Source organism: Manihot esculenta, chromosome 10 (assembly GCF_001659605.2).
Source record: "Manihot esculenta cultivar AM560-2 chromosome 10, M.esculenta_v8, whole genome shotgun sequence".
Classification (NCBI taxonomy): Eukaryota; Viridiplantae; Streptophyta; class Magnoliopsida; order Malpighiales; family Euphorbiaceae; genus Manihot; species Manihot esculenta.
This window is the reverse complement of record NC_035170.2, coordinates 22,407,846-22,432,629: the sequence shown is the minus strand read 5'-3', so window position 1 is coordinate 22,432,629 and position 24,784 is coordinate 22,407,846. Positions and strand designations below refer to the sequence as shown.

Sequence of the window (24,784 nt, the reverse complement as noted above, 5' to 3'; positions counted from 1 at the left end):
ATGCATCATGAATGCCATGTGATGAATTAGGTTGCCTGCATTAGAATTCACGAATATGTTGCATTGCATTTATGATGTTGATGTGGATTGGTCATTGAATGATCCTTTAGTCCTCATATGGTATGATGATGCTACGGCATGAGATGGTATGGAAGCCCAGGTTGTACCCATTCTACGCCCCTGGCACTATGTAAGAGAAAGTCCAGGTTGTATCCATTCTACGTCCCTGGCACATTGGTATGTATGATATGCTATGTTAAAAGAAAGAACGGTTGTACCCATTCTACGTCCCGGCACTTTGGAAATGTAGAGGACTATTGGTGACAATACCATCCGAGATGTGATTAGTTGTGATGTGTTGCATTACATAATGGCATGAGATTTAAATATTGTTTTCTATTATTCTGCTCACTGGGCTCTTGTAGCTCACCCATTTTCCCTAATCCCCCAGGATTGCAGGTACGGGTTAGACAGAGAAGTCAAGAAGAGTAAAGTCTTATGTTGTAATAGTTAGAAAGTGGACATGATAAATTGTAAGATAATGAATAGTTATGTTTTGTATATTGATATTGAGGATTAGAATATGTGCTTGACCCTATGGATGTTGTAATCCCTTTTTATTACATGATCCTAGAGCTTTATTGATGACTATGTTTAGCCAACTCAACACATGTTATGCCACCCATTGGGGGCATTGATGAGATCCCACAGAGGGGTCAAGATATGATTATGTATATGTTCAGTGCATGCACAGGTTGAGTTTGGCGTATGATAGAGTGTATGAAAGAAAGGTTTTAATTTTTATGTATGTTCTTGATCATGTATGGGATTAAACAGGTTTTCAGGATGTATGTTTGGCTTGCTACGGGTCCCGGCGGCCTTAAGTCGACCCGGATCCTAGCGCCGGTAGCGGTCCGATTTTCGGGTCGTTACAATGTCATTTATTTGTTTCCTCTTTATGCTTTAGACAGACCTAAAATTAGATATCTAATTAGGTGCTCAAATTCTTTTGGGTACTTTGCAAGTTAACAATAATAGAAACTGTACCTTTTAGTACCCATATTTTCTTTACCTTTGCATTTCCTCTTTTTATAGGATATGAATGAATCATATAACCTTTTTTATTATAGTAAAAATATGTAATGCTAGAAAAAAAAAAAAAGGATGTTGATGCTTTTATAAAATAATTTCTGTATTTATTATGATTGCAAAGCCATTGTATCCAATTCTTGATTTTTCTCTAGACATTTTTTGTGATCCAAGCAGTAGATCAAAAGATTATTTTCCTTTTATAAATTTTGCTAGATCATTTGTTAAAGATTCTATTTTTGTCTCAAGAACTCTGTTTTTCTCCAAAAGCTTTTCACAATTTTTTTTTTTTTTGAAATTTCTAACTCCTTTTTCAAATCATTAAATAAAATCATTTGGGATTTTTAAAATTCATTTTCTTTTAGAACCATACTCAGAAAAATATTTTCAGATCTTAAAGATATATTTTCAAGTTTTAATGATGTATATTTTCTTTTATATGTTTTATATTCATTATAAACTTCAGCAAAAATAAGCTCTAACTCTTCTTTATTAAGTAGTTCATATTCGATTCCTTCAACAGCTTCTTCCTCAAGAGCCATACAGCGAAGTTCAACTTCATTGTTTTCTTTTGAATCGTCACTTGAACTTTCATTATTTGTGTGCTATACCGCAGCCATAGCTTTATTTAAATTGTCTTTCTTTTTCTTCTTTTTGCTTTTTGGACAGTTGGGTCTGATGTGATCGGGTTTGTTACACTCATAGCATATTACTTCTTTTGAGTTTTTGTGAAGATGTGTTTGAGAATCATCTTTTGGCCCATACTTCTTGACAAACCTTTTGTACTTGTTTCTACCTTTTCTGAAAGCTCTTATGAACTTCCTTGCCAATGTAGCCATCTCTTGAGTTCATCACTGGATAGACCGGAAGACTCACTTGTGTCTATCTTTAAAGCAATAGATTTCTTTTTGCCATCTGTTAGTTTTTCTAATTTTAAAGTTATACCTTTCTTGCCTTTTTCTTTTTTCTGTGATATCCTTTTTTAACATCATTTCATGGACAATTAATGATCCAATCAACTCATCATAGGTGTACTTTGTAAAGACTTTTGTATCAAAGATGACTGTGGTTTTTACTTCCCAAGTCTTTGACAAAGATCTTAAAATCTTTTTCACCAACTCAGCTTCTTCAAAACTTTTTCCAAGTGCTTTTAGAAGATTAACTAGATCAGTAAATCTAGTGCTTATTTCAGCTATAGTTTCACATGATTTTATCTCAAACAGTTCAAAGTCACGAACCAGTAAGTTTGCTTTTGATTCATTTATTTGATTTGTGCCTTCATAAGTCACTTCAAGCTTGTTCCATACTTCTTTGGCAGATTCAAAACCTGAAACACGATTGTATTCAGTTACATCTAGTGCACAATGAAGTATATTTAAAGGTTTAGCATTTGCATAGATCTTTTTCCAAACCGCATCAATAGATCATATAAAATTTTTCATTCTAATTTTTCAGAAAGAGTAATTTGTGCCACTGAAAAAAGGTGATCGTGTGATTAAATAGCCTTCGGCTAAAGGTGCAGGCATACCAGTAGAATTAGAAAAACTAGCCATTCTAGGATCTCTATAAGGTATTTGAACCTCAAGCAAGAGAGTATACAACTGATACCAATTTGTTGTCCCAAGATAAGTGACCGAGAGGGGGATGAATTGGTCACTTTACTAATTTTTCAGCTCTTGCTCTAAGTTTTAATAAAAAATTGTGGCTACTAATTCTGAGTGTGAATAAGTAATAGCTTAAAATAGATATTTTAAATATTTTCTTAAAAGACTAAGGAACCAGCTTATCAAAGACAAACATGTACTGAACAGATACAGACAATGCAATGCAGAAATAAAATTAGCAAGCTTAATTTTAGCACATTCTTATAATCATTTTTTTAACATTCACACACATATCTCAAATAAATAATGAAAGCTAACAGTAAAGAGTTTAGGGATAAGAAGATCAAACACAGAGAATTTATAGTAGTTCAGCAAACATTGCCTACGTCCACTCTTCTAAGGATCTTCCTTGAATCTTCACTCTACTAAACCCCTTTTACTAGGCAAGAGAAAAACCTTATATACAACAACAAGCTTTTCAGGTGCTTATAGACATTTACAAGTTTGATTCACCACTCAAACTTCTACCTAAACTTTAATAGGTGTTTAAAACCTTTATCAAGTGAGCACATACACATGATCAACCTTATATAGGTTTTGATTTAGAAAGAAATACTTTCAATAACTCTAAGTAATTATAACAGAATGCTATTAAGATGAGAGAGAGAAGATTTACCAATAAAGATCAGAAATTTAAATGAAAAGCTTTTAACACAAGGGTTTTGATGCTTTTAGAAAATCAGTGCTTTCATTACTCATTTATGAAGAAAATTTAATTTCTTAAATAGGTATCTGAAATATTTTTCTTCTTAGTTGTAGAGGTAGTTTAACGAAATAAATTTTGAAAATACTAGTCGTTATAATATTGAAATTCATACAGACTGAAATCAGTTAAAATTGCAGACTAAAAGTGGTTAGCTAAAAATAAACGCAGACATAAATTAGATATCTATATTTAAACTTTATCTAAAATTAAATGTCTAATTTTTGCCTTCTAAAATTTTAATAAGTTAAAACAATAACTTTCAAACTCTTGTTTTTTGAAATTTTTAGAATAAAGCATATCACTCACTCATTTATAATAAATCCTAAAGATACTTAACTTTACTTTTTTTTTCTTTGATTCATCTTATATTGCTTTAAGAGTCTTCTTCCTTTCTGATGAGAACGTCTTTGATTCTTCAATACTTTTCAGATACTCTAATTTTAATACTGAAAATGGTTAGATAAACAAAATTCATTAAGTTTTAATATCGTCAAAATCAATCTTTTTCAAAGCTTACGGAGCCTACATTCTCTTTGAACGGTCATTTCACCGTGCTTATTTTATAATCTATAGAAGCTTAGTTAAATTAAAGAATGAAAAAATATTAGCCTGATTTCTCTTGTAGCACTACAAGAATTCATAATTTCACTAACGGATTTCACTAACGGATGGTAAATCCGTTAGTATCACTAACGGATTCACCAACGGTTTAAAATCCGTTAATGATACTAACGGATTCACCAACGATTTGAAATCCGTTAGTGATTCTAACGGATTCACCAACGGTTTGTGATTCCGTTAGTAATACTAACGGAATCACTCTAACGGAATACTAACGGATGAAGCCATCCGTCAGTAATCCGTTAGTGAAAATTTTGGAGCCAAAATCCCAGTCTTAAATGAAATCCCTAATTCCTTAAAATCAAAATCACTGAAATCTGAAGTTGCCTCCAACCTTTCCGTCGTTCACTGCCAAGTGCATCCATCGTCCGCCGCCATCAACGGTTCGCCGCCATCGACCGTCGACAAAGGAGCTTATTCTCAGCATCAATATCCACGGGCTCCAGGTTCATTAAGTGCGTCACTGTCGGCGATGGCACTGTTGGCAAGACTTGCATGCTTATTTCCTATACTAGCAACACCTTTCCCACGGTACTCTCTCTCTTTCTGGCTTTCTCCCCCTTTTGTTATTTTTCTTTTTTTTCTACGGTTATTCCCCTTCTGCAGAGTTCCTTTCTTTTTCTATTTTGAAATGTTCTTTTTTAAAGCCATGTTCTTCCCTGTAACCATCTCTACCGGGCCAGAAGTTTTTTAATACGTATTTATGAATTAAGTGAAGATTTTAGTTTGAATTTCAATTTTGGGTTTTTCAACGTATTTAGAACTTAGATCAGCTCTTACTAGTGCGTTTTTAATTCTTGGAGCTCATGGATTCTATATGAGCGCAGTACTTGTTCTGAACCTCAATTTGTTAGTCGTGGAATTCACTAAAGTCGAAATTATAGGGCTAGATGATGTTGATTTTTACACGTACTGGCTTCTTGGTGCGATAAATTATACTGGTAACAAGTGTCTGCTAGAGTAACACTATCTGTGTTTGCTTAATGGGCAATAACTCTAGCGTTAAAGGTGTGGACAGAGTTAGTATGGGTCCAGGGGAGCTGGATTTTTTTCTAATGTTCTATTTTGAATTAAGCCTGAAATCATCTGTGTTGGGGATTATTCGTCACCCTTTTTTTAGGAAGGTTTGCATAGAAAGAAATTATTTTGATGCTTTATTTGGCGTTGTGATTCTTGCCACCTGTTTAAGTTTTCATCATCAAACTCTTTTTTGACCAAAAAAAAAAATCACCGAACTCTTTTATCTGATTCAAACTTTTTTAACTTAATATTTATTTATTTATGCTGTGGTGTGTGTTCCATAATGCTTCTTTTTTTTTTCGGCTTCTGATTTAGTGCATACCAAATATTTGCTTAAGTTGGTCATATTTTTATTTATTTTTTCTTCTGTGATTGAAAACAGGATTATGTGCCAACTGTTTTCGATAACTTCAGTGCAAATGTGGTTGTGGATGGGAGCACGGTCAATTTAGGGCTATGGGATACTGCTGGTAATCTGAAGTTCCTTAAAAACTTCCTCGTTCTTTGTTACCAGGAATTATTCATTGCTTTAGGATTTATTATTCACATTTGAACAGGTGAGGAAGACTATAATAGATTAAGACCTTTGAGCTATCGAGGGGCAGATGTCTTTATTCTTGCATTCTCTTTAATCAGCAAAGCTAGCTATGAAAATGTTGCAAAAAAGGTTATGTCTCATCAATAGCTGTTCTTTTTAGATGATGAGTTCATGTAAAATTATATGTTTATGTTTCTGGAGCTGATGAATTGTTCTGACTTTCCATTTCAGTGGATTCCAGAACTTAGGCATTATGCACCTGGGGTTCCAGTAATTCTTGTTGGAACAAAACTTGGTAATAACTTAGCTGTCATTCCATCTTCTTTATGGTATTGATATATTTGAATTGTTTGTAGTTAGCCTTGTATCATTTCAGATATTATCATAGGATTTCTGAGCCAAAAGGAACATGGGCTTGAACCTGAAGCGCTAAAAAATTATTTGCATGATCAAACATGGGATTAATGGCCCTAAACCTAACAGAAGAGATAAAAAGGGTTCACATAGTCAATTCAAGTTGGTTGGGAATTGAGGCCTAGCTGAGTTGAATAACATAAATGGCACATCAGATCCTATTTCAAGTGCACCAGCAGGTGCACATGCCAAGTGCACCAGCAGGTGCACATTTCAAGTGCACCAGCAGGTGCAATTTAAAGTGTGCACCTGCTGGTGCACTCGGCCAAGTGCACCAGGAGGTGCACAAGTAAATACAACAGCAGCAGGTGCATTTCAAAGTGCACCAGCAGGTGCACTTCAAAGTGCCAGAGCAAATGCACAAGTAAATACACCAGCAGGTGCACATTGGCAGTGAAATTGAAATCTAATTGCATTGTGAAATTTTTTTGTTGCATGTGTTTGAATTTACACTAAGTGTGCGTGGATAGGTAGATATTCCAAACATGATGCATTTTTAATATGGATGATGGCTGAATACGTATACTGATTGCTATAATTTCTCATTAACAGCCTAACGAACCTGGTTATACTGCCCCGCCACCTTCCCCTCCAGTAGAAGATACTGCCATTGATATCAGGCAAGTTCAAATTTATGTTAACATTTAGTTCCAAAATGAATGTAGTTATCAGATTATCATTTTGATATAATGCACAATTTAATTGTTGGTTTTCAGGCTCTGTTCGAAGATAGGGTTTATAAGTTATTTGTTTTCATATCAGCATATTAATTGTAGTTAATATGACTGCTGAACGAAGTTGGATGTATGCTCGTCTCATAGACGGTTTACTGAATCCCAGATATTTAGAGGGTATCAATGAATTTCTAGAGAAAGCTAAGACCTGCACAGAATATTTAAATGGCGATCAGATCCGCTGTCCTTGTAATCGATTTAAGTGCCAGAACCGTAGCTTTCAAGATGAAAATACAGTTAAATATCATTTAATGAAGCATGGTTTTGTTCAAAATTACCTTGTTTGGTATTTGCACGATGAAACTGAAGTGCATGATGGATATGGTGATACAGATTTAGACATGTCTTATGGTTCTGACAGTGTTAATCACCCAAATTTCAATCGTTTTGAGGACATGGTCATGGATGCAACAAGCTGTCATGTAATGCATAATGATACATATGAGATGCCAAACTCGGCTGCACAGAAACTGTATGATATGTTAAATGCATCTAAGCAACAACTATGGCCTGGCTGTGAAACTCACTCCCAGTTATCAGCTGTTTCACGTTTACTAAATCTGAAGGCGGAACATCATTTCTCAGAACAGTGTTTTGATCAGATTTGTGAACTCATGAAGGAGATGTTACCGAGTGACAATGTCATGACGGACAGCTTTTACTCAACAAAGAGACTAGTCCGAGGATTGGGGCTTCCTGTACAAAAGATACACTGTTGTGCGAATGGTTGTATGATTTTTTGGGAAAATGATAAAGAACTTACACGATGCAAATTTTATGACCATGAAAGGTTCAAACGCCTGAAGCACAACTTGGGGAAAGGGAAGAGTCAAATACCATACAAAAAGATGTATTACTTCCCCATTACACCACGGTTGCAAAGACTTTATGCGTCATGTGTTACAGCTAAGTATATGACTTGGCACAATGACCATGCAACTGAGAATGGGGTGATGTGCCACTGTTCAGATGCTCCTGCTTGGAAGCATTTCAACCAAACTCATCCAACCTTCGCACTGGAGGCCCGAAATGTCAGACTTGGCCTTTGCACTGATGGATTTCAACCATTCGGTCAATCTGGGCAACAGTATTCTTCATGGCCAGTAATACTAACTCCATACAATTTGCCACCAGGTATGTGTATGAAAGATGAGTACATGTTCCTGACAATTATAATACCTGGTCCCAAGAATCTGAAAGAGAAGCTTGATGTGTACATGCAGCCATTAGTGCAAGAATTGAAAGAACTTTGGGCAACTGGTGTTAATACTTACGATGCTTTCCAACAGAACAATTTTACTATGCGTGCTGCATTAATTTGGACTATAAGTGACTTTCCTGCTTATTCAATGCTCTCAGGGTGGAGCACTGCAGGACGCACTGCATGTCCCTACTGTATGGAAAACACAGATGCATTTACATTACGAAAGGGGGGTAAACAAACATGGTTTGACAGTCATCGGAAGTTCTTGCCTGACAACCACCCTTTCCGTCGAAACAAGACATCTTTTATTAAAAACAAATGTGTATCGAAGTCACCACCGCCAATTAGAACTGGGGAATACTTGCTAAAAGAAATTGAGCAAATTGGGTTGAGGCGGGTTATAGACATTGACAGTCATGAAATAAATTGTCGGCTTTCAAAGATAACTGGTTGGCGTAAGCGGAGCATATTATGGGATTTGCCATATTGGTCTTCAAATTTGATTCGCCACAATCTTGATGTCATGCACATTGAAAAGAATGTATTTGAAAATATTTTTAATACAGTTATGAATGTGGAGGGGAAGACAAAAGACAATATCAAATCAAGGGAAGATTTAAATGAAATATGCAGGAGACCAAAATTGAAGAAAGATCCAATTAGCGGGAAATATCCAACAGCATGTTATTGTTTGGATAACCAATCGAAGGTGATACTGTGTGATTGGCTTAAAATACTCAAATTCCCTGACGGATTTGTTTCCAATCTAGGGAGATGTGTTGATAGTCGGAAGCTTAGACTTTTTGGTATGAAAAGCCACGACTGTCATGTTTTCATGCAACGAATTCTTCCTATAGCTCTCAGAGAGTTCTTACCAAATAATGTTTGGCAACCAATAACAGAGCTTAGCAATTTCTTTAGAGAACTCACCTCAACTACACTTACTAATGAGGACATGCAACGGTTACATGAACAAATTCCTGTGATCCTTTGTAAGCTTGAACGAGTTTTTTCTCCAAGTCTGTTTGATTCAATGGAACATTTACCAGTACACCTTGCATATGAGGCATTAATTGCAGGACCAGTACAATATCGGTGGATGTACCCATTTGAGAGGTACACGTACTTAATATTTACTCGCACTCCTTACCATGATGAATTACTTAGTAAACATATATAATTTTTGTTTCCACACACTAGGTACTTGAGAAAGTTAAAGAACAATGTTAAAAATAAAGCAAGGGTTGAAGGTTCAATATGCAATGCTTACTTGGTAGAAGAAGCAAGTGCATTTTCTGCTCACTACTTTGAAGCACATGTAATGACCAGACATCGAAAGGTTCCACGCAACTTGCATGAATTTGTATCTGATGATGACATACCAGGTAAATTAAGCATATTCAAATGCACAGGTAGAACTATCGGAAAAGGAAAATCCAGATATATGACTGAAGATGAAATCCAAGCCGCTCAAACATATATTCTATTAAATTGTCCAGAGGTGAAAACATATATTGAGTAAGTATTGGTAGTTATACTAATAGTCTAATACCTCTTATATTGTACATTATTGTTAAACATTACTTGTTTCTTTGTATGTATAGTATTTATGTGGAGCGAGTAAAGTCGACACAACCAAATATCACAGATGCAGTTGTTGATGAAAAACTAGAGAGGGACTTTGTCAAATGGTTTTACAAGTATGCCCATGAATCGCCAAACAATGTACAAAATCAGCTTATGCAAGATGTGGCGAAGGGACCACTCAGAAGTGTCACCACTTTTAATGGGTATTGTGTTAATGGATGTAAATTCAACACAATCAATGGAAATTCAAGTAGTAACTCAATGAATTTTGGTGTATGTATAAAAGGGAGTAATTACAGTTCTGAAGAAAGTGACTACTATGGACAGTTGGTCGAGGTGTTGCGATTGGAGTATCCAGGGCTACCAATTAAGCGGACTGTACTTTTCAAATGTGACTGGTTTGATCCAACACCAAATACGGGCACCAAGGTGCACCGACAGTATAGAATTGTTGATATTAACAATAAGCGTAGATACAGTAAGTACGAGCCATTTGTATTGGCCTCTCAGGCAACACAAGTCGTTTATGCTTCATACCCGAGCAAGCGTCGTGACAAAAATGATTGGTGGGCTGTGATGAAAGTTAAAGGTAGACCCGTTGTTGAAGTATCTCAAACGTCTTCAAAGACATATGAACCTTTTCAAGAAGATGACATAGAATATGCTGAAGTAAATATCGATGATATTAATCAACAACACTGCCTCAATGATCCTAGCGGAGGAATGACTGAGATTCATGATGACGTTTCGATAGATGAAGACAAATTCCTTAGTGACCCTGATTCTGATGCAGATGCAGACGGTGATAATGAGTACAATTCATATGAATCAGACTAAATTCATCTATATACTAAAGAAGTTTGGAGTTGTATATTTCTTTTATTACTCAGTGAGTACCTTAATACATTTGTATATATTTAATATAATGTTTATGAACTTTATATTATTTTTGACTATGACATTTTTTGTTTATTCACAGATGAGGGGACGTGGAAGGGTTAGCAAGCCCAGAGGACGGGTTCAACTTCCTGCAAGTGCAAGTCAAGAGGACGCGAATACAGATGACGGACATGAGCATGAGGCGCATATACCACGGGCGCCGACGGGACTTGGGGATACAGAACTTCAGATATGGGTTCCACTTGCATCCAGTGTACAGCCATCTCATATAGATCGATCATATACACCAGTTGCACCATCTGCCGATGCACAGCTTCCCCGTCCCCTTCCACCACCTCACCGTCACAGTTTACATCCTTACCACCCTCCTGCAGCTCCACGACCACCGGTATCACATACACATTCACCTCATTCTGCATCCCCTTCTGGTACTGCATCCGTTAGAGGGACAGGATCTGCATCAGCATCTACTCCATCATCTGCTCCTGCATCTGCTCCAGCATCAGCTGCATCGACCACTGCTGTAGGCGGAACACAGTCATTCAGACAGACTATTTCACTCATTAACAACAAGTAATAATTAATTGTTTATTAATTTACAATATTTTAAATGTTACCATTTACTTACTCTAAAATTATCTTGTTCATGTAGTTTGCATCCGTCGGAGATGTGCAGCTGTAGGATAACTCTGATAGTGAAAGAAAGATTGGTCGAGGAAGGCCACTGTTGGAAGACTGTGCCCAATGAAACCAAGGAGTTTTATTGGCAGGAATTCAAGGTGAAGCATATTTATTTTATCAGTTTATCATCTATTTTTGAACTGTTTAATTACTATCTAATCATAAAATGTAATCTTTTTGCAGAAATACTTTCTATGGGACCAAGCAATTGAGAGCTTGGTAAAAATTGCCTGGCAAAAAAAAGACGCTGAGCGATACAGGGGCTTAATGTGGGAAATCCGGAAAGGAAAGGCGAAGAATCTTGCAACCCCTGATTATGTTTTGAGGAAGTGGCAGGAAACTTGAAACACTTCTGAATACAAAGAGAAGTGTGAGAAGTTTTCTGCCAATAGGCGCAGTGAGGCTGGAGGTTCAGGATCTGGCATTTCCAGGCACGCATGCGGTTCTGTTTCACAGTACACCCACCAGCGGAGGATGGTATTTCTTATAACTTTTATTTTATAATTATCTTCTTATCAATATTTTGGTTCGATGACAAATGCTACAATTCTTATAATTGGTAACAGAGGGAAAGACTAGGCAGAGAACCACATCCGCATGAGCTTTTTGAGGCCACACATAAGAAAAAGGGGACGGAGGAGTTTGTTGATGCGAGATCAAAAGCTATTTATGTAAGTTCATCTTAAATGTAGTTATTAACAATTTTGATTGACGTAAATTGTTTTACTTATATGTTACTTTAAAATTATAATGCAGGATAAATACGTAGAGCTGAAGGAGGCTGCTACACATCAACAGGAGGGAAGCAATGAACCAACGCCCATAAATGAGGCCCAACTGTACTACGAAGCGGTTGGCGGACAGAAAAAGAGTCGAGTTTATGGGTTAGGGTCCCAGGCCTCATCATATTTTCATGAGCCAGCTCATTGTTCTGCATCATACACGTCTGCACCCCCAGTGGATCCTCCTACAATTGAAACAATGAACAGGATGCAGAATAAAATTGATCGGCTAGAGACAGAGAATAGTCGAATCACCACAAGGCTGGACGAGTTGCAGACGTTTATGCATAGGATGATGGCACAACAGGGTATTGGGACATCCACTCAGACATCTGGTCCTACGGCACCTCCAGCTCCATCTCCACAGCAGCGGCGTGATGATGCTCCTGTCATTGGTGATCATCATACAGATAGTGATGATGATACAGATGATGAGCTAGCTAGTTTAGTTTAGTATGTACATTTTGTTATGACCAGTTTATAATTTTTTTCCAAAATATAATTGTAGTACAAATTCATTACGTTTTTTATATATTTTAATGAGTAATTTAGTTTTGTCTGTTTATAGTATTTTTATTATATGAATATACAAATGGATGTATATGAATGTACAGGGTACAGGTACAGATGCATGTATATGAGTGTACAGGATATAGATGGATGTGGATGTATATGATTGTGGATGTGGATGTATATGAATATACAGGGTGCAGATGGATGTATATGGATGTATATGTACAGTTACAGGGTAGGGGTAGGGGTAGGGATGTGTAATTCTGTATTTTTATTCACTAACGGATTAGTAACCAAACATCCGTCACTGTCACCAACGGAAAATTCCGTTGGTGATCCGTCACTGTCACCAACGGAATTTTCCGTTGGTGATCCGTCACTGTCACCAACGGATTTTCCGTTGGTGATCCGTCACTGTCACCAACGAAAAATTCCGTTGGTGATCCGTCACTGTCACTCACGGGTACAAATTTCCGTTGGTAATTAAAATTACCAACGAGAATTTTCCCGACGGACTTAGTCCGTCACAGATCCGTTGGTGATCCGTTTCACCAACGGAATTTCAGTAATTACCAACGGAATTGTCCGTTGGTAATTATGAAATTTCTTGTAGTGTAGAAAATAGAAAATCTTACCATAAAATTTGGCAATATTTATAGTGTTTCTTTATATAAAACAATCTTTTATAAAATAATAAAGGCTAAAGAGTAAGAAAAAGCTAAATCTTTTTATCATTCTCCAATTTTAATCAATTTTTTTAATTTCATCAATTTTAATTTAATTATAAATTGTAATTTATGATCAAATTTAAAATAAGAAGTGACTTTAAAAAATAACGTAAAATAATATTTTTTATTAAATAAAGTAATATTAATTTAATTAATTAAAATTAATTAATTTACTATAAATAAAATAACATTTAAATTAACTACAATTAATAAAAATCAAAATATTTTAATTTTTTTTATTATTAAACCTTATGCTTACATCAATAACTATAAATTAAATAATATTAAACTTAATAATCACTAACAAGGCCCCACACACTGTTGGATGGGGCAGTTATATTATACGTGAGCCCTTTGGTGTATTCATCTTTGAGTTTGCTCCTTCAAAAATACCAAATGATATCTTACTGATGATTGGCTTCCGCATAATATATATAAATCATTAAAGAATAAAATCCTAACACATTATGAGAGCAACATATACGGCTGAGTATTCAGTCGGTTAAGTTCAAAATTGAATCAAATTAAATAAACTGAAAATTAAAATTTTAATATTTATAAAAATTAAATCGAATCGATTTTGATTAAAAATCAAATCGAACTGAATCCATCTGATTTGGTTCGATTCGATTTAATTTGATCAGTTTCAATTTTTAATAAATTTTTTTTATTTTTTATACTGTATTTTTAATTTTTTAAAATTCAATTAAAATACTTTAATTTTAATATAATTTAATTTTTCTATATTATTAAAAATAATATATTATTATCACTAATCAGTTCAGTTCAGTATTTTTAATTTTTTTCTGATTAAAATCAAACCGAACTGAAATAACTGAAATTTTTAAAATTAAAAACTAAATCAAACCGAATTAAATAAAAAATTAAATTAAATTTTAAAATTAATTCGATTTGATCAATTTTTTCAGTTTCAACATACGGCCAAAAACAAGGTGGAACTATAATAAAAGCAAACAAAATATATTAAATTAAAGTGAGGGTTAAAAATATATTAAAATATTTTTTATATTTTAAAAAAAATTATTAATCACTTTATTTATTAATTAATTTTAATTATTAAATATTATAAAAATTTAAAATATTTTTAATATAAAATTAATTAATAAATATTTTTATAAAATTAAGTAATTAATTAATAAATTTTTTTCATATTTTATAAATTAAATAATAAAATATTTGACAATTAAAATTAATAAAATTTTTAAATTTTTAAAATTTGTAAAATTAATTAATTTTTTTATTTTATATAGTAATTTTTTTAATAATAACAATAATAAAATTTTATTTTATATTAAATCCGATTATTGTCGGAACGTCATTCAACTTCCACTAGTCACCGGATACATGCACCTCTGCTGCACATATTAGCTCCTTGTAACAAATAGTCACTATCATACGCCTACTAGGTAATTCGGTAATCAGGAGTGTGAGTAGTATTTCACTTAAATCAAAAAAATTAATTCAATTAAATTAATTTAAAAATTCAGTGTAATTTTTTATTTATTTACATTCGATTTGAAAATTTTTAATTTTAAAAATTTTAATTATTTTAATTTAATTCGATTTTAATAAAAAAATTAAAAAAATTAAATTGATTTGATAATAATATATTATTTTTAATAATATAAAAATTAAATTATATTAAAATTAAAATATTTCAATTAAATTTTAAAATATTATATAAAAAATAAAAAATTTATTAAAAATTTAAATTAAATTAAATTAAATTAAATTAATTTAATTTAATTTAATTTAATTTAATTTATATCAAAATTAATTTAATTTTTATAAATATTAAAATTTTAATTTTTAATTAATTTAATTTAATTTAATTTTAAATCAAATCAATCATCCACCTCCCATAAGCTTAAAGCCAAGCGCCCATCACTCGTCTAACACCGATTCTAGAAACTTCGCTCGCATAAGCTTCCATGATTTGAAGTGGTGATGCCACTTTGCAGGAAAAAAGACTAGAAAAAACTATGGCATTCTTTGATTTAAATTGGTTCATTTCTAGAAAATTTACTTTTTAAAAAAAAAGTAATTTAACTAAATTAGAAAAATAAATTATTTTCATTTTATAAAAAAGAAAAGTCTCTGATTTCGCAGAAAGTCCAGAAAAAATATAACCAAACACACTTTTAATACTTTCTACAAATTTCAAATTACTTAACTAATTTATTCCAATCAAATAAGACTTATATAAAACTAAAAAAAATTAATTAAAATAATATATTATCCTTTTATTTAGTATAATTTATTTTATAATAAAAGAATTCATATGAATTTTTGCAAAATCATTTGAGATTTTTATTTTTTTTAGATAAAAAATTTTTAAATAAAAAAATTAAATTTTTTCACTTTAAATAAAATAATTACAAAAATAAATCATTTGAAATTGAATTCTTATAAAATTATTGATTTTAAATGGAGTGTGTACATGAAACCTACTACACTTTGCAATGTTTTTTCTGTTTAACCTCTTAATAATTTGCACAACTGATATCATAATTATTTATAAAAAATAATCCAATTAAACTTATATATTTTTTTCAATTAAATCTATATACTTTTGTTAAAGGTCAAATGCATCATAATATAATATAATATTATTTTTTAATAATAAAATATTAGTTTTAAAAAATAATTACTATTATATTTTTATAGTTTAACCTGAATAATTAAAATAATCATATAATTTTTGAATTAAATTAAAATATCTCTATATACTTTAATTTCGTTAATTGTCCGTTATTTTTTTAATTCCTTTCACAGTTAATCCACCCATTTTCTTTTGTTCAAATGTGAGAATAATAATTTTTATACTCAAATTATCCTCTGATTAACAAATAAAACACACCCTTCTCTCCTTTCCTGTTTCGCTTTGCGGCACCACTATCCTCCCTTGCCTCTGACTCAGCTCCTTCACCACCATCGCCATCTTACAGCTTCCATTGCATGCAAAACATGGAAAGAACCTCACATCCCCACACCCATTGCACAAATCCCCCCCTCCTCCTCTTCTTCGGCAACCCTTGAAGCAACTATCTCATCTTCCCCTCCTCCACTATCTTCATTATCTCCTCCACCCTACCCACATTACCTTCCATTCATGAACATTCTTAGCGACATTATTACCTCTTTCTCCTTTCTTTTCATAAACTCCTTTTATCTCTTTTCTAAAATCATAAATTCCTGGAAACATCTGCCTCGGAAATTAAGACATCATATCCTTCAACTAATGTACAAATAGCCTTGCATGCCTCAAATGTCTGTTTTTAAAATTTTGGATATAATTTTAAAAAAATTATTATTTAATTTTTATGATATAAGAAAACTCATTTAATTAGTTTTTCAGTTTTATAAAATATATTAAAATGTTCTTAATATTTTAAAAAGTCTATTAATTAATTTTTTCGTTAATTTTATCATTAAATATTTTACTATTTAGTTTCTATAATTTTAAAAATTTTATTAGTTGATCATTTAAATTTTTAAAAAGTTTAATAATTAGTTTCTTTATATCAGAAGTAACGAATGACTAACTAGTAGACTTTTTTTAAAATGTCAATAATATTTTAATATATATTTCAAAAGTAAAGGATCAATTAATTAGTTTTATATTTTATAATTTTTTTATTATAGAATTAAATAAATGATTTATTGTAAATTTAAAAATTTAATAAATTTATGTATTTTAATATATAAAATATTAATATTATTGTAAATTTAATAAATTTTAAATTGGGATTGAACCGTCATCAAAACCGAAATCGAAAATAGAAATGGAAGAGGGAATGGAATTTGGGAGAGAAAACAGAAGAGAAGGGATAAAGACAGAATATTGAAGGAGCTAGCTTTCTTTCTTTCTTTATTTTCTTTTTATTTTTTTAGTATAATAATAATATTTAATTAATATTAAATTGAAATTAGGAGAAATTTTTAAAATAGTTTTCTAACATTAAATAAAAATAAAAGGCTAAATATTGACCTAATATCTAAGAATGTAGTAAAAAAAATAAAAAGCTAATTTTATCAAACTATTTTTACTAATTTGTTTCAAGTAGTTTTCTAATATCAAATAAAAATATAAACCGAATATCTAAGAATTAATGAAGTAAAAAAAAATTCCATAGTTTAAAAAGTTAAAAAATATTTTGAAATTTAAATATTTTATTTTTTTTTGCTATTTTTTAGAATTTCTATTGTTTTATATATGGATAGAAATATTATATTGGTAGATTTGTGTGAGAGAAGAGATTTTAGACTTAATTTGAAAACTTTAAATTTTAAAAATAGATATGAGGTAATATTTTTTAATTAATTATTCAAAAATATTATGGATGGCATATTACAAATAAATTTTAGGAAATTTACAGTTAAATCCCTAAATTTTAGCAAAACTCATAAAATTAGTCATTGTTTAAAGTTTGTGTAATAATTAAGTTATCAAATTTCAAAATCGTTAAACAATTTTGTTCCTTAAATAAGACCAAATTCGCCGTTAATTAATTTTCGATTGACAATAATATCCGCATATTACTTTAGACTCACAACATCATCATCCAATAATCAAAGCCTTCCTCTTCTTCTTCATTCGATTAGCATAATAAATATGAAAAAATATATAAAAAAAAATAATTATGATTTTATTAATTTTTAATTTTATAATATATAATTTAATTTATATTAAAATAATATCTCATAATATTATATTATTAGTAAATAATGATAATTTTTTAGTTCGATGACAAACATTATTGTGTAAATCATATTACGAAATACTATTTTAACACAAAATAAATTATAAATTTTAAAATAAAAATAAATAAAATTATATAATATATTTTTATATTCCTCTCTTTTGATTAATACTTACATTTTATAATATTTTTTAACGTCATTTGAAAATTGTTTGCCAATATAGCGATGCTGCGATATACTATGTTAAAGTAAATCGAATCACATACCTTAATGAAAATTAGTAAAAGCACAAGTTACTTTTTGATGCCTTTGCCCTAATAAATATTGTTGGCTCCTCTAATAAAGTTTCTTGCATTTGCCACATTTTCTTCAATATCATCCAGCTTCTCTCCCTGTGTTTCAACACTAACAGCCATATCAAGGACTGATAAAATAAGATTTGTAATCTAATAAAATCTTCTTTCTCAGGATTTGAAATTGGTTCATCATCTCTCTCAGTTTAACTCTCGAGTCACTAGTGGTTGATATTCTTGTTCTATCAATGGGTTACTCTCTTTATATAGTTTTGAAATTTTGCAATTGTTTTCATTGGATCGGTCAAAATTGTGAATTTGCTATTGCAGTTGTACCATCACCATGTAGATCAATTCCATTGGTCCATTCAATATTTTTTACCCATTTTCCCTTAATATTTGGGACCGCTATTGTTAGAATCTATACATTCGTATATATTTTCTAAAATAAATTAATTCAGATTTATTGGATGAATTTTAAATATACTTTAATTTTATGATTATTGATTCGAATTTTACGATTTTAAAATCAATTTTATATTTCATATTTCTATCACAAAGTAATGAAATATGCAATATACTCACCATTATAATACAAATTCAATTACATCCTCCAAAATACAACCTTAGCTGCTCTGAGTGAGTGTGAAATCCATGTCTATTTCGCGTCCTTTATAGAACCTCCACCTAACAAAATACAAACACATAATTCAAAATGAAAAATTGTATAAAGTTTCAATGATGAGATAAGTGAAAAATCTCACCTTATGAGGATATGTTTGTGCGCTTTCAGTGCTCCCTAACAATGTTGAGACTGTCGAGACTTCAATTCCCTGTAACCATAAAGCCAGAATTGAGGACAAGCAACATCTTTTTCCATCATCAGTTTGGATTTTTCATGGATCCAGAGAAAACCATATCCATCGCCCAGCAATTTAAAGATAACACGAGGTGATTTTTCTTGACCATCATGTTTCAATCTTTCAGGCAGGCTCCTCTTCCTCCTACTCTAGGTGGAAACCACACTTAATTATCCCACTGTAACTTCTTCTTCTCTTATTGCTATCTACACGGGAAATAATTTCTTCTGAAAAAAATTGCAAGGTCATATTTTTTTCTCTGAAATGTGAATGTCTTGCATAAGAAGACCAAAGGAATACATGTTCTGAGCGAAGATATGACGCATGAGATGAAATACGAATATGATTCTTCCAATAGTTACAAAAATGATATTGGCCATGTCCAGACTCATTTATGCCTTCAAATCCAATTTGCAAACTACCCCGGCCGGGGAAAGGATGATAAACTTTGGGATCAAAAACAGCACAATATATGAACCTGGTGAATTCCGCCCGCTTCGGTTGGCTAAATGGAAAAGACAAACGAGACCCGCTATTATTCTGGTACTTGATCCATTTTGGCACTTCACGTCCAGGGATACAAAATAACTGTAATATTCAATATTGTTATTGTCATGATAAAACTCAAGAACTAATGGAATAATAATAATGCCAGAGAAAGAAAGAGAAATATACCAGCTCCCTCTGCCAAGAGCTCGCCAATAGATGGTCCACAATTTTATCCTCCAAATTGAGACAATCTCTAAAATCCAAATGTTTAATACTCCGAAGTTGGAATAAACTGGATGCTGATTTGAGAACCGTGCAATTTCTTGCATATAACATGCTCAGAGATGGAAGCTCTGGTAAATATTTTAATCTCTTGCAATGGCTTAAATCCAGTTTAATAAGGTTCGAAAGGTGTTTGATGGTATCAGGTATACTCTCAAAATCATTTCCACCTATATATAATGTTCTCAATGACACTAAATTGCAAATATTGTTGGGAAATTCTAACAAGCCGCAGAACTCCAGAACAACCTCAAATAGATGGGATAAACCTGTCAAAGCAGGGATCATCAAACCTTTACATCCCCCTAAATGCAATGATCTCAAATTGCTCAACTGATTAACAGAAGATGGTAGCTTTTTTATACCAGAATGAGAGACAACAAGAAGCTCCAAAGATTCTAAATTTCCCAAGCACTCTGGCAGTTCATTCAGATTTATGCAGCCACCAACGTTAAAAAATCTTAGTTCTTTCACATTGCAAATGCCATGGGGTAACCTTTTTAAACCAGGACCAAATGCACGAAGCTCGTCCAGAGATTCTAAATGTCCCAAGTTTTCTGGCAGACTCTGCAGATTTTCACACCTAGCAGTAGATAAACATGTAAGTTTTTTCAGATTGCAAATTGACTCTGGTAATTCTTTTATCCCACTATCGTTTGCAAGAAGCCTTTCTAGAGATTCTAAATTCCCCAAGTTTTCGGGCAGATAATGGAGATTTACACATTTCTCAATTGATAAAAATATAAGCTTTTTCAGATTGCAAATGCTATCTGGTAATTCTTTTATACCAGACTTACCTACACTGAGCTTCCGAAGGGATTCCAGATTTCCCAAGTTCTCTGGCAGTTCAAGTAGATTTACAGAATCATAGATACTAAAATGTCTAAGAGATTTGAGATTGCAGATGCTGTCTGGCAAACTGGTAAGCCTCGTGCATGAACTTAAAGCCAAATTAGAAAGACAAGGGAGATACCCAATTGATAGGGGAACTCGTTCTACTATAGTTCCCTCTAAATCTAAATCTCTAATAGCACATGGAACCTCTGGGAACACTCTAATTTTTGAGCAACCAGAGATAGAAAGAATCTCAAGATTTTTCAAATGAAGGAAGCTCGGTAAATTGCAGAGACTTTGGCAATGCCTTAGATATAGTTGTTTAAGCTTGCTCAAATATTTTATAGATAAGGGAATCTCAATCAAACTTTTGCAAAAACTCAATCTCAGAACCTCAAGATTCGGGATTGTAGACAAGTCTGGAATGCTCATTAGATCCTTTGAATAGCTAAGGTCAACATATTTTAAATTTCCAAGATGCTGTAATCAGAAAGAAAGGTAAGAATAGATTAAGATATATCACAACTTCACAAAATATACGTAAATTTAAGGGAGATTTATAATTTAATCCCTGAGTATTACCATTATTAACAAGTCAGTCCCTATATTTTTAAAAATCTATTAAAACGTCCTTATGATTTCTTTCCGTCAACAAAATAGTCACTTCGTCCTTTTTTTCCGTTAAAATTAAACAGAGGAAAGAGAAAATTTTTAAAATCCAATTTTACCCTCAAATAAAACTCATTATTTAGTTATTGGATATTGCTATTATTAATAAGTCAGTCCCTACATTTTTTAAAATCTATTAAAACGTTTTTATCTTTTTTCATATCAATTAAAACGTTTTTATCTTTTCGTTCCGTCAATGAAATAGTTCATATCTTTTCTCACATCTATTAAAATGTCTCTATCATTTTTTTTCTGTCAACGAAATAGTCCCTCCTCCTCCTCAAAAAAGAAAAAGAAGATGATGAGAAGAAAAAGAAGAAGAAGAAGGAGACTCCTCCTCCTCAAAAAAGAAAAAGAAGATGATGAGAAGAAAAAAAAGAAAAAAAAGAAGAAGAAGAAGGAGAAGGAGAAGGAGAAGAAGCAGAAGCAAAAAAAGAAGCAGAAGCAGAATAAGAAGTAGAAGAAGGAAAAATTGATGAAGAAGAAAAGGAAGGAGGAAGAGGAGTAGGAAAATAAAAGGGTAATTTGATTTTTTACTATATTTTTAACGGAAAAAATAGACGGAATGACTATTTCGTTGACGAAAAGAAAAGATAAGGACGTTTTAATAGATTTCTAAATATACAGGGACTCTGACTTGTTAATAATAGCAATATTTAGAAATTAAATTATAAATCTCCCTAAATTTAATAAAGAAGCGTGCTAAATCCTACCTGATCTCCATTCCAAAGTTGTTTTAGTTTGCTACGAACCATTCCAATTTCAACAAGATTCTCTGCGCATGAACTCCATGGCACAGATTCCAAAGGGTATTCATACCAGTGCAGTAACCGTAGCTCATCAGGTAGAAAGTTGAGTCCTTCGGGAAGTTTTACTCTATTCCAATGAAGTATTGAACAGTAGAACTTGAGAAACTTGAGATTATACATTTTCTCAAAGGCATTAGGAGTTAGTTCTAAGTCTTTGATTTTGGACATGTCTAGCAAGATACCTTTAATTGCTTCAGTTCCCTGCTTACAACAACCAAAGAGCAAATTAGCCTCAAATATATGCATATAGAAAACACACTAGATATTATAGGCATTGATATTTATTCAAAAAAATTCAGAAAAAAGAAAGTAATCAAGGTATTTAATTCTTGCCTCAGCTCTTGTGAATAGGTAATATATATCTTTAGGATCCCATAATCTGCTTCGTTGTCCGAGCTGTTTTTCCTGGCAAATAATATCCTTGCCCATTTGTTGAAGCAAGTCATGCATATGCACCCGATTATCTATTACAGATATGATCGACTTATCAAGCAGACGACTTATTCCAATTTTTGAACCAGGGGAATCCAACATCTTTTCAACATAATCTCTATCCTGCCCTTTGAAGAAGCATGCAATATCAAGAAAGATTTCCTTATCATCTTTACTTAGTCCATCATAACTTAATTTCAATATGCCATGAATTTTTGGGTCAGATGTACCTTTCAGTTTTTCCAGTTCATCTTCCCATTCTCCTACACTTCTACCGTACAAATTGGAACCCAAAACTTCAAGAGCTAAGGGAATACCTTGAGCATATTCAACTGCCCTCTTTGAAAGCTTCATGTATTCTTCTGTGGAAATGTCTCGTCTGAAAGCATGGAAGCAAAAAAGCTGAGAAGCTTCATCGTCATTCAGTTTCTTAACTTTATATATTTCAGCACCCATGTACTTAAGCAGCTGTTGGTCTCTGCTTGTTATGATAATTCTACTCCCTGGACCAAAAACAGCACATTTCCCTATTGAAAGTTCTATCTCCCTTACATCACTGACATCATCAAGAACAAGGAGAATTTTTTCTCTGCACAACCTTCTCCTAATCGAAGATAACAACATAATGGGCATGCCTACATTTGAATTTTCTCTTCCTAGAGCTTGAGAAAGAATGAGACGTCGTAAACCATCTGGTCCACACTTGTGAAAATTGTCCCTGACATCTTCAACAAAACATTTAATTGTAAATTGATAAAAAATTCGATTAAATACCTCCCTAGCAAGTGTGGTTTTGCCAATGCCGGCCATCCCCCAAATTCCTACATATCGCACATCTGCCATCTCAAGCCCTAATAATGACTCAAAATCCTTGACACGTGAATCAATTCCAACTAACCCATCATTGATTGGATCACTCGGAAACATAAGATCTACTTTCTCCGAAATCCAGCTGACAATTTTTGCGATCAATTCAGAATCATTCCTGATTATATACAAAATGAAAAACGATTACCATTAAAGATGGAAATTTAATGTAAAATTAATAGTTTGCATATAAGAAAGATGGAAGAAACTTACTTAATGTCGTGTGAAACAAACCCGGACATCCCACCAGTTTCCTTCAAAGCTTGGCTCCAACTCTCCACTTTGTGTAAAGAGTCCTTGAATTCTTCTTTATGCTTAGCAAGTGAATCTCCAAAGCTTCCAGTAACCTCCTGAACAATGGTTGGATCTACATGGTAGAAAACCGGTAAGACCATCTGTTCCATGGTTTTCGAGCACTCAATTATCTTTATAAGCTCATCCAAACACCATGGAGAACTTGCATAATTTTCCGAGAAAATTACAATCGAAATACATGATTCTTCAATTGTTTTCAGGAGAGATGATGAGATCTCCTCTCCTCTATCAAGATTTTCATCCACAAAGGTATTAACTAGGTTGTCCAGCAAAGCTTTATTGAGGTGGCTGAGGAAATTATGGCGGACATCTGCACCTCTAAAACTAATGAACACATCATACTTCTTCTGTTGAGGAATGGTGGAAGAAGAAGCAGCAGCCATGGTGCAAACTCTATGCCAGAAACTTGAAAGAAGCTTTCACAGATTCTGTTGTCCAAGACGAAGTGACCAAGAGGGGTAAACAGGTGAATAGGTTACTTTACTAATTTCTCAGCAGTGCTTGCTCTAAATTTTAATCAAATTGACGGGTACTGAATTCCTCAATTTAAAATTTATTTTCCTTATCTCAATTGAGAACTTGTAGACAGGGTATGTGAGTATCGATCCCATAAAAATTTTTTGAATATTGAAATTAAAAAAATAAATAATTGATTAAAATTTTTAGCTGAAGGTGATCAAATTGAGATATTTTACGGTTGGTCATTGGTTAGAAAAAAATATTTCATATTATTATTTATTGTTTGGTTATAGTGGTCAAACACGCGAATTCCACCAATTCTTCTTTATGAATAAATTAATCCGCTTCGCGCTTAAATTAATTTTTAGTTAACTAACAATCCCAACACGCGTGTAGATTTAATTAGTCAACTGCATTAAGAGAGAAGAACCCAAACTTGATCAATAAAAACACGCGTTTTATTTAAATCAAATCTACTAATTTCTTAATATATACTAATATATTAATTGCTACTTGTTATTAACCCGATTAAATAATTACGGATTTAATTAGATTAATTAGCAATATGT

The 24,784-nt window shown here is 32.4% G+C and overlaps 4 protein-coding genes across 7 annotated transcripts; 3 read left to right on the top strand and 1 right to left on the bottom strand.

Moving 5' to 3' along the window:
* The first annotated feature begins 4,298 nt into the window (after nt 1–4,298).
* Nucleotides 4,299–6,144, top strand: LOC110624239 (rac-like GTP-binding protein ARAC5). Its single transcript, XM_043960694.1, has 5 exons — nt 4,299–4,321; nt 4,404–4,611; nt 5,483–5,570; nt 5,658–5,767; nt 5,870–6,144. Exons 1-5 carry the CDS (start codon nt 4,299–4,301, stop codon nt 5,972–5,974), a joined length of 534 nt encoding a protein of 177 aa, XP_043816629.1. The 3' UTR covers nt 5,975–6,144.
* A 51-nt stretch (nt 6,145–6,195) lies between these two features.
* Nucleotides 6,196–10,308, top strand: LOC110624237. The gene is made up of 6 exons (XM_043960693.1): nt 6,196–6,231; nt 6,605–6,672; nt 6,815–9,106; nt 9,191–9,508; nt 9,595–10,246; nt 10,294–10,308. The coding sequence occupies exons 1-6, from the start codon at nt 6,196–6,198 to the stop codon at nt 10,306–10,308; spliced, it is 3,381 nt and encodes a 1,126-aa protein (XP_043816628.1).
* Nucleotides 10,309–11,908: 1,600 nt separating this feature from the next.
* LOC110624236 lies at nt 11,909–12,394 on the top strand. The gene has a single exon (XM_021769346.1). The coding sequence runs from the start codon at nt 11,909–11,911 to the stop codon at nt 12,392–12,394; it is 486 nt and encodes a 161-aa protein (XP_021625038.1).
* A 5,770-nt stretch (nt 12,395–18,164) lies between these two features.
* LOC110625050 (disease resistance protein RPV1) lies at nt 18,165–24,279 on the bottom strand. Of its 4 annotated transcripts, none has more exons than XM_021770547.2 (7): nt 23,655–24,275; nt 22,476–23,559; nt 22,047–22,343; nt 19,735–21,144; nt 18,964–19,647; nt 18,785–18,886; nt 18,165–18,298 (listed from the first exon to the last, which is right to left on the bottom strand). In XM_021770547.2, exons 1-5 carry the CDS (start codon nt 24,137–24,139, stop codon nt 19,204–19,206), a joined length of 3,720 nt encoding a protein of 1,239 aa, XP_021626239.1. In that variant the 5' UTR covers nt 24,140–24,275; the 3' UTR covers nt 18,165–18,298; nt 18,785–18,886; nt 18,964–19,203. The 4 variants fall into 4 exon arrangements, with proteins under 4 accessions (XP_021626239.1, XP_043817032.1, XP_043817033.1 ...); XM_043961097.1 differs by having other exon boundaries at nt 18,180–18,311; XM_043961098.1 differs by having other exon boundaries at nt 18,202–18,298; nt 18,825–18,886.
* Between the last annotated feature and the right edge of the window lie 505 nt (nt 24,280–24,784).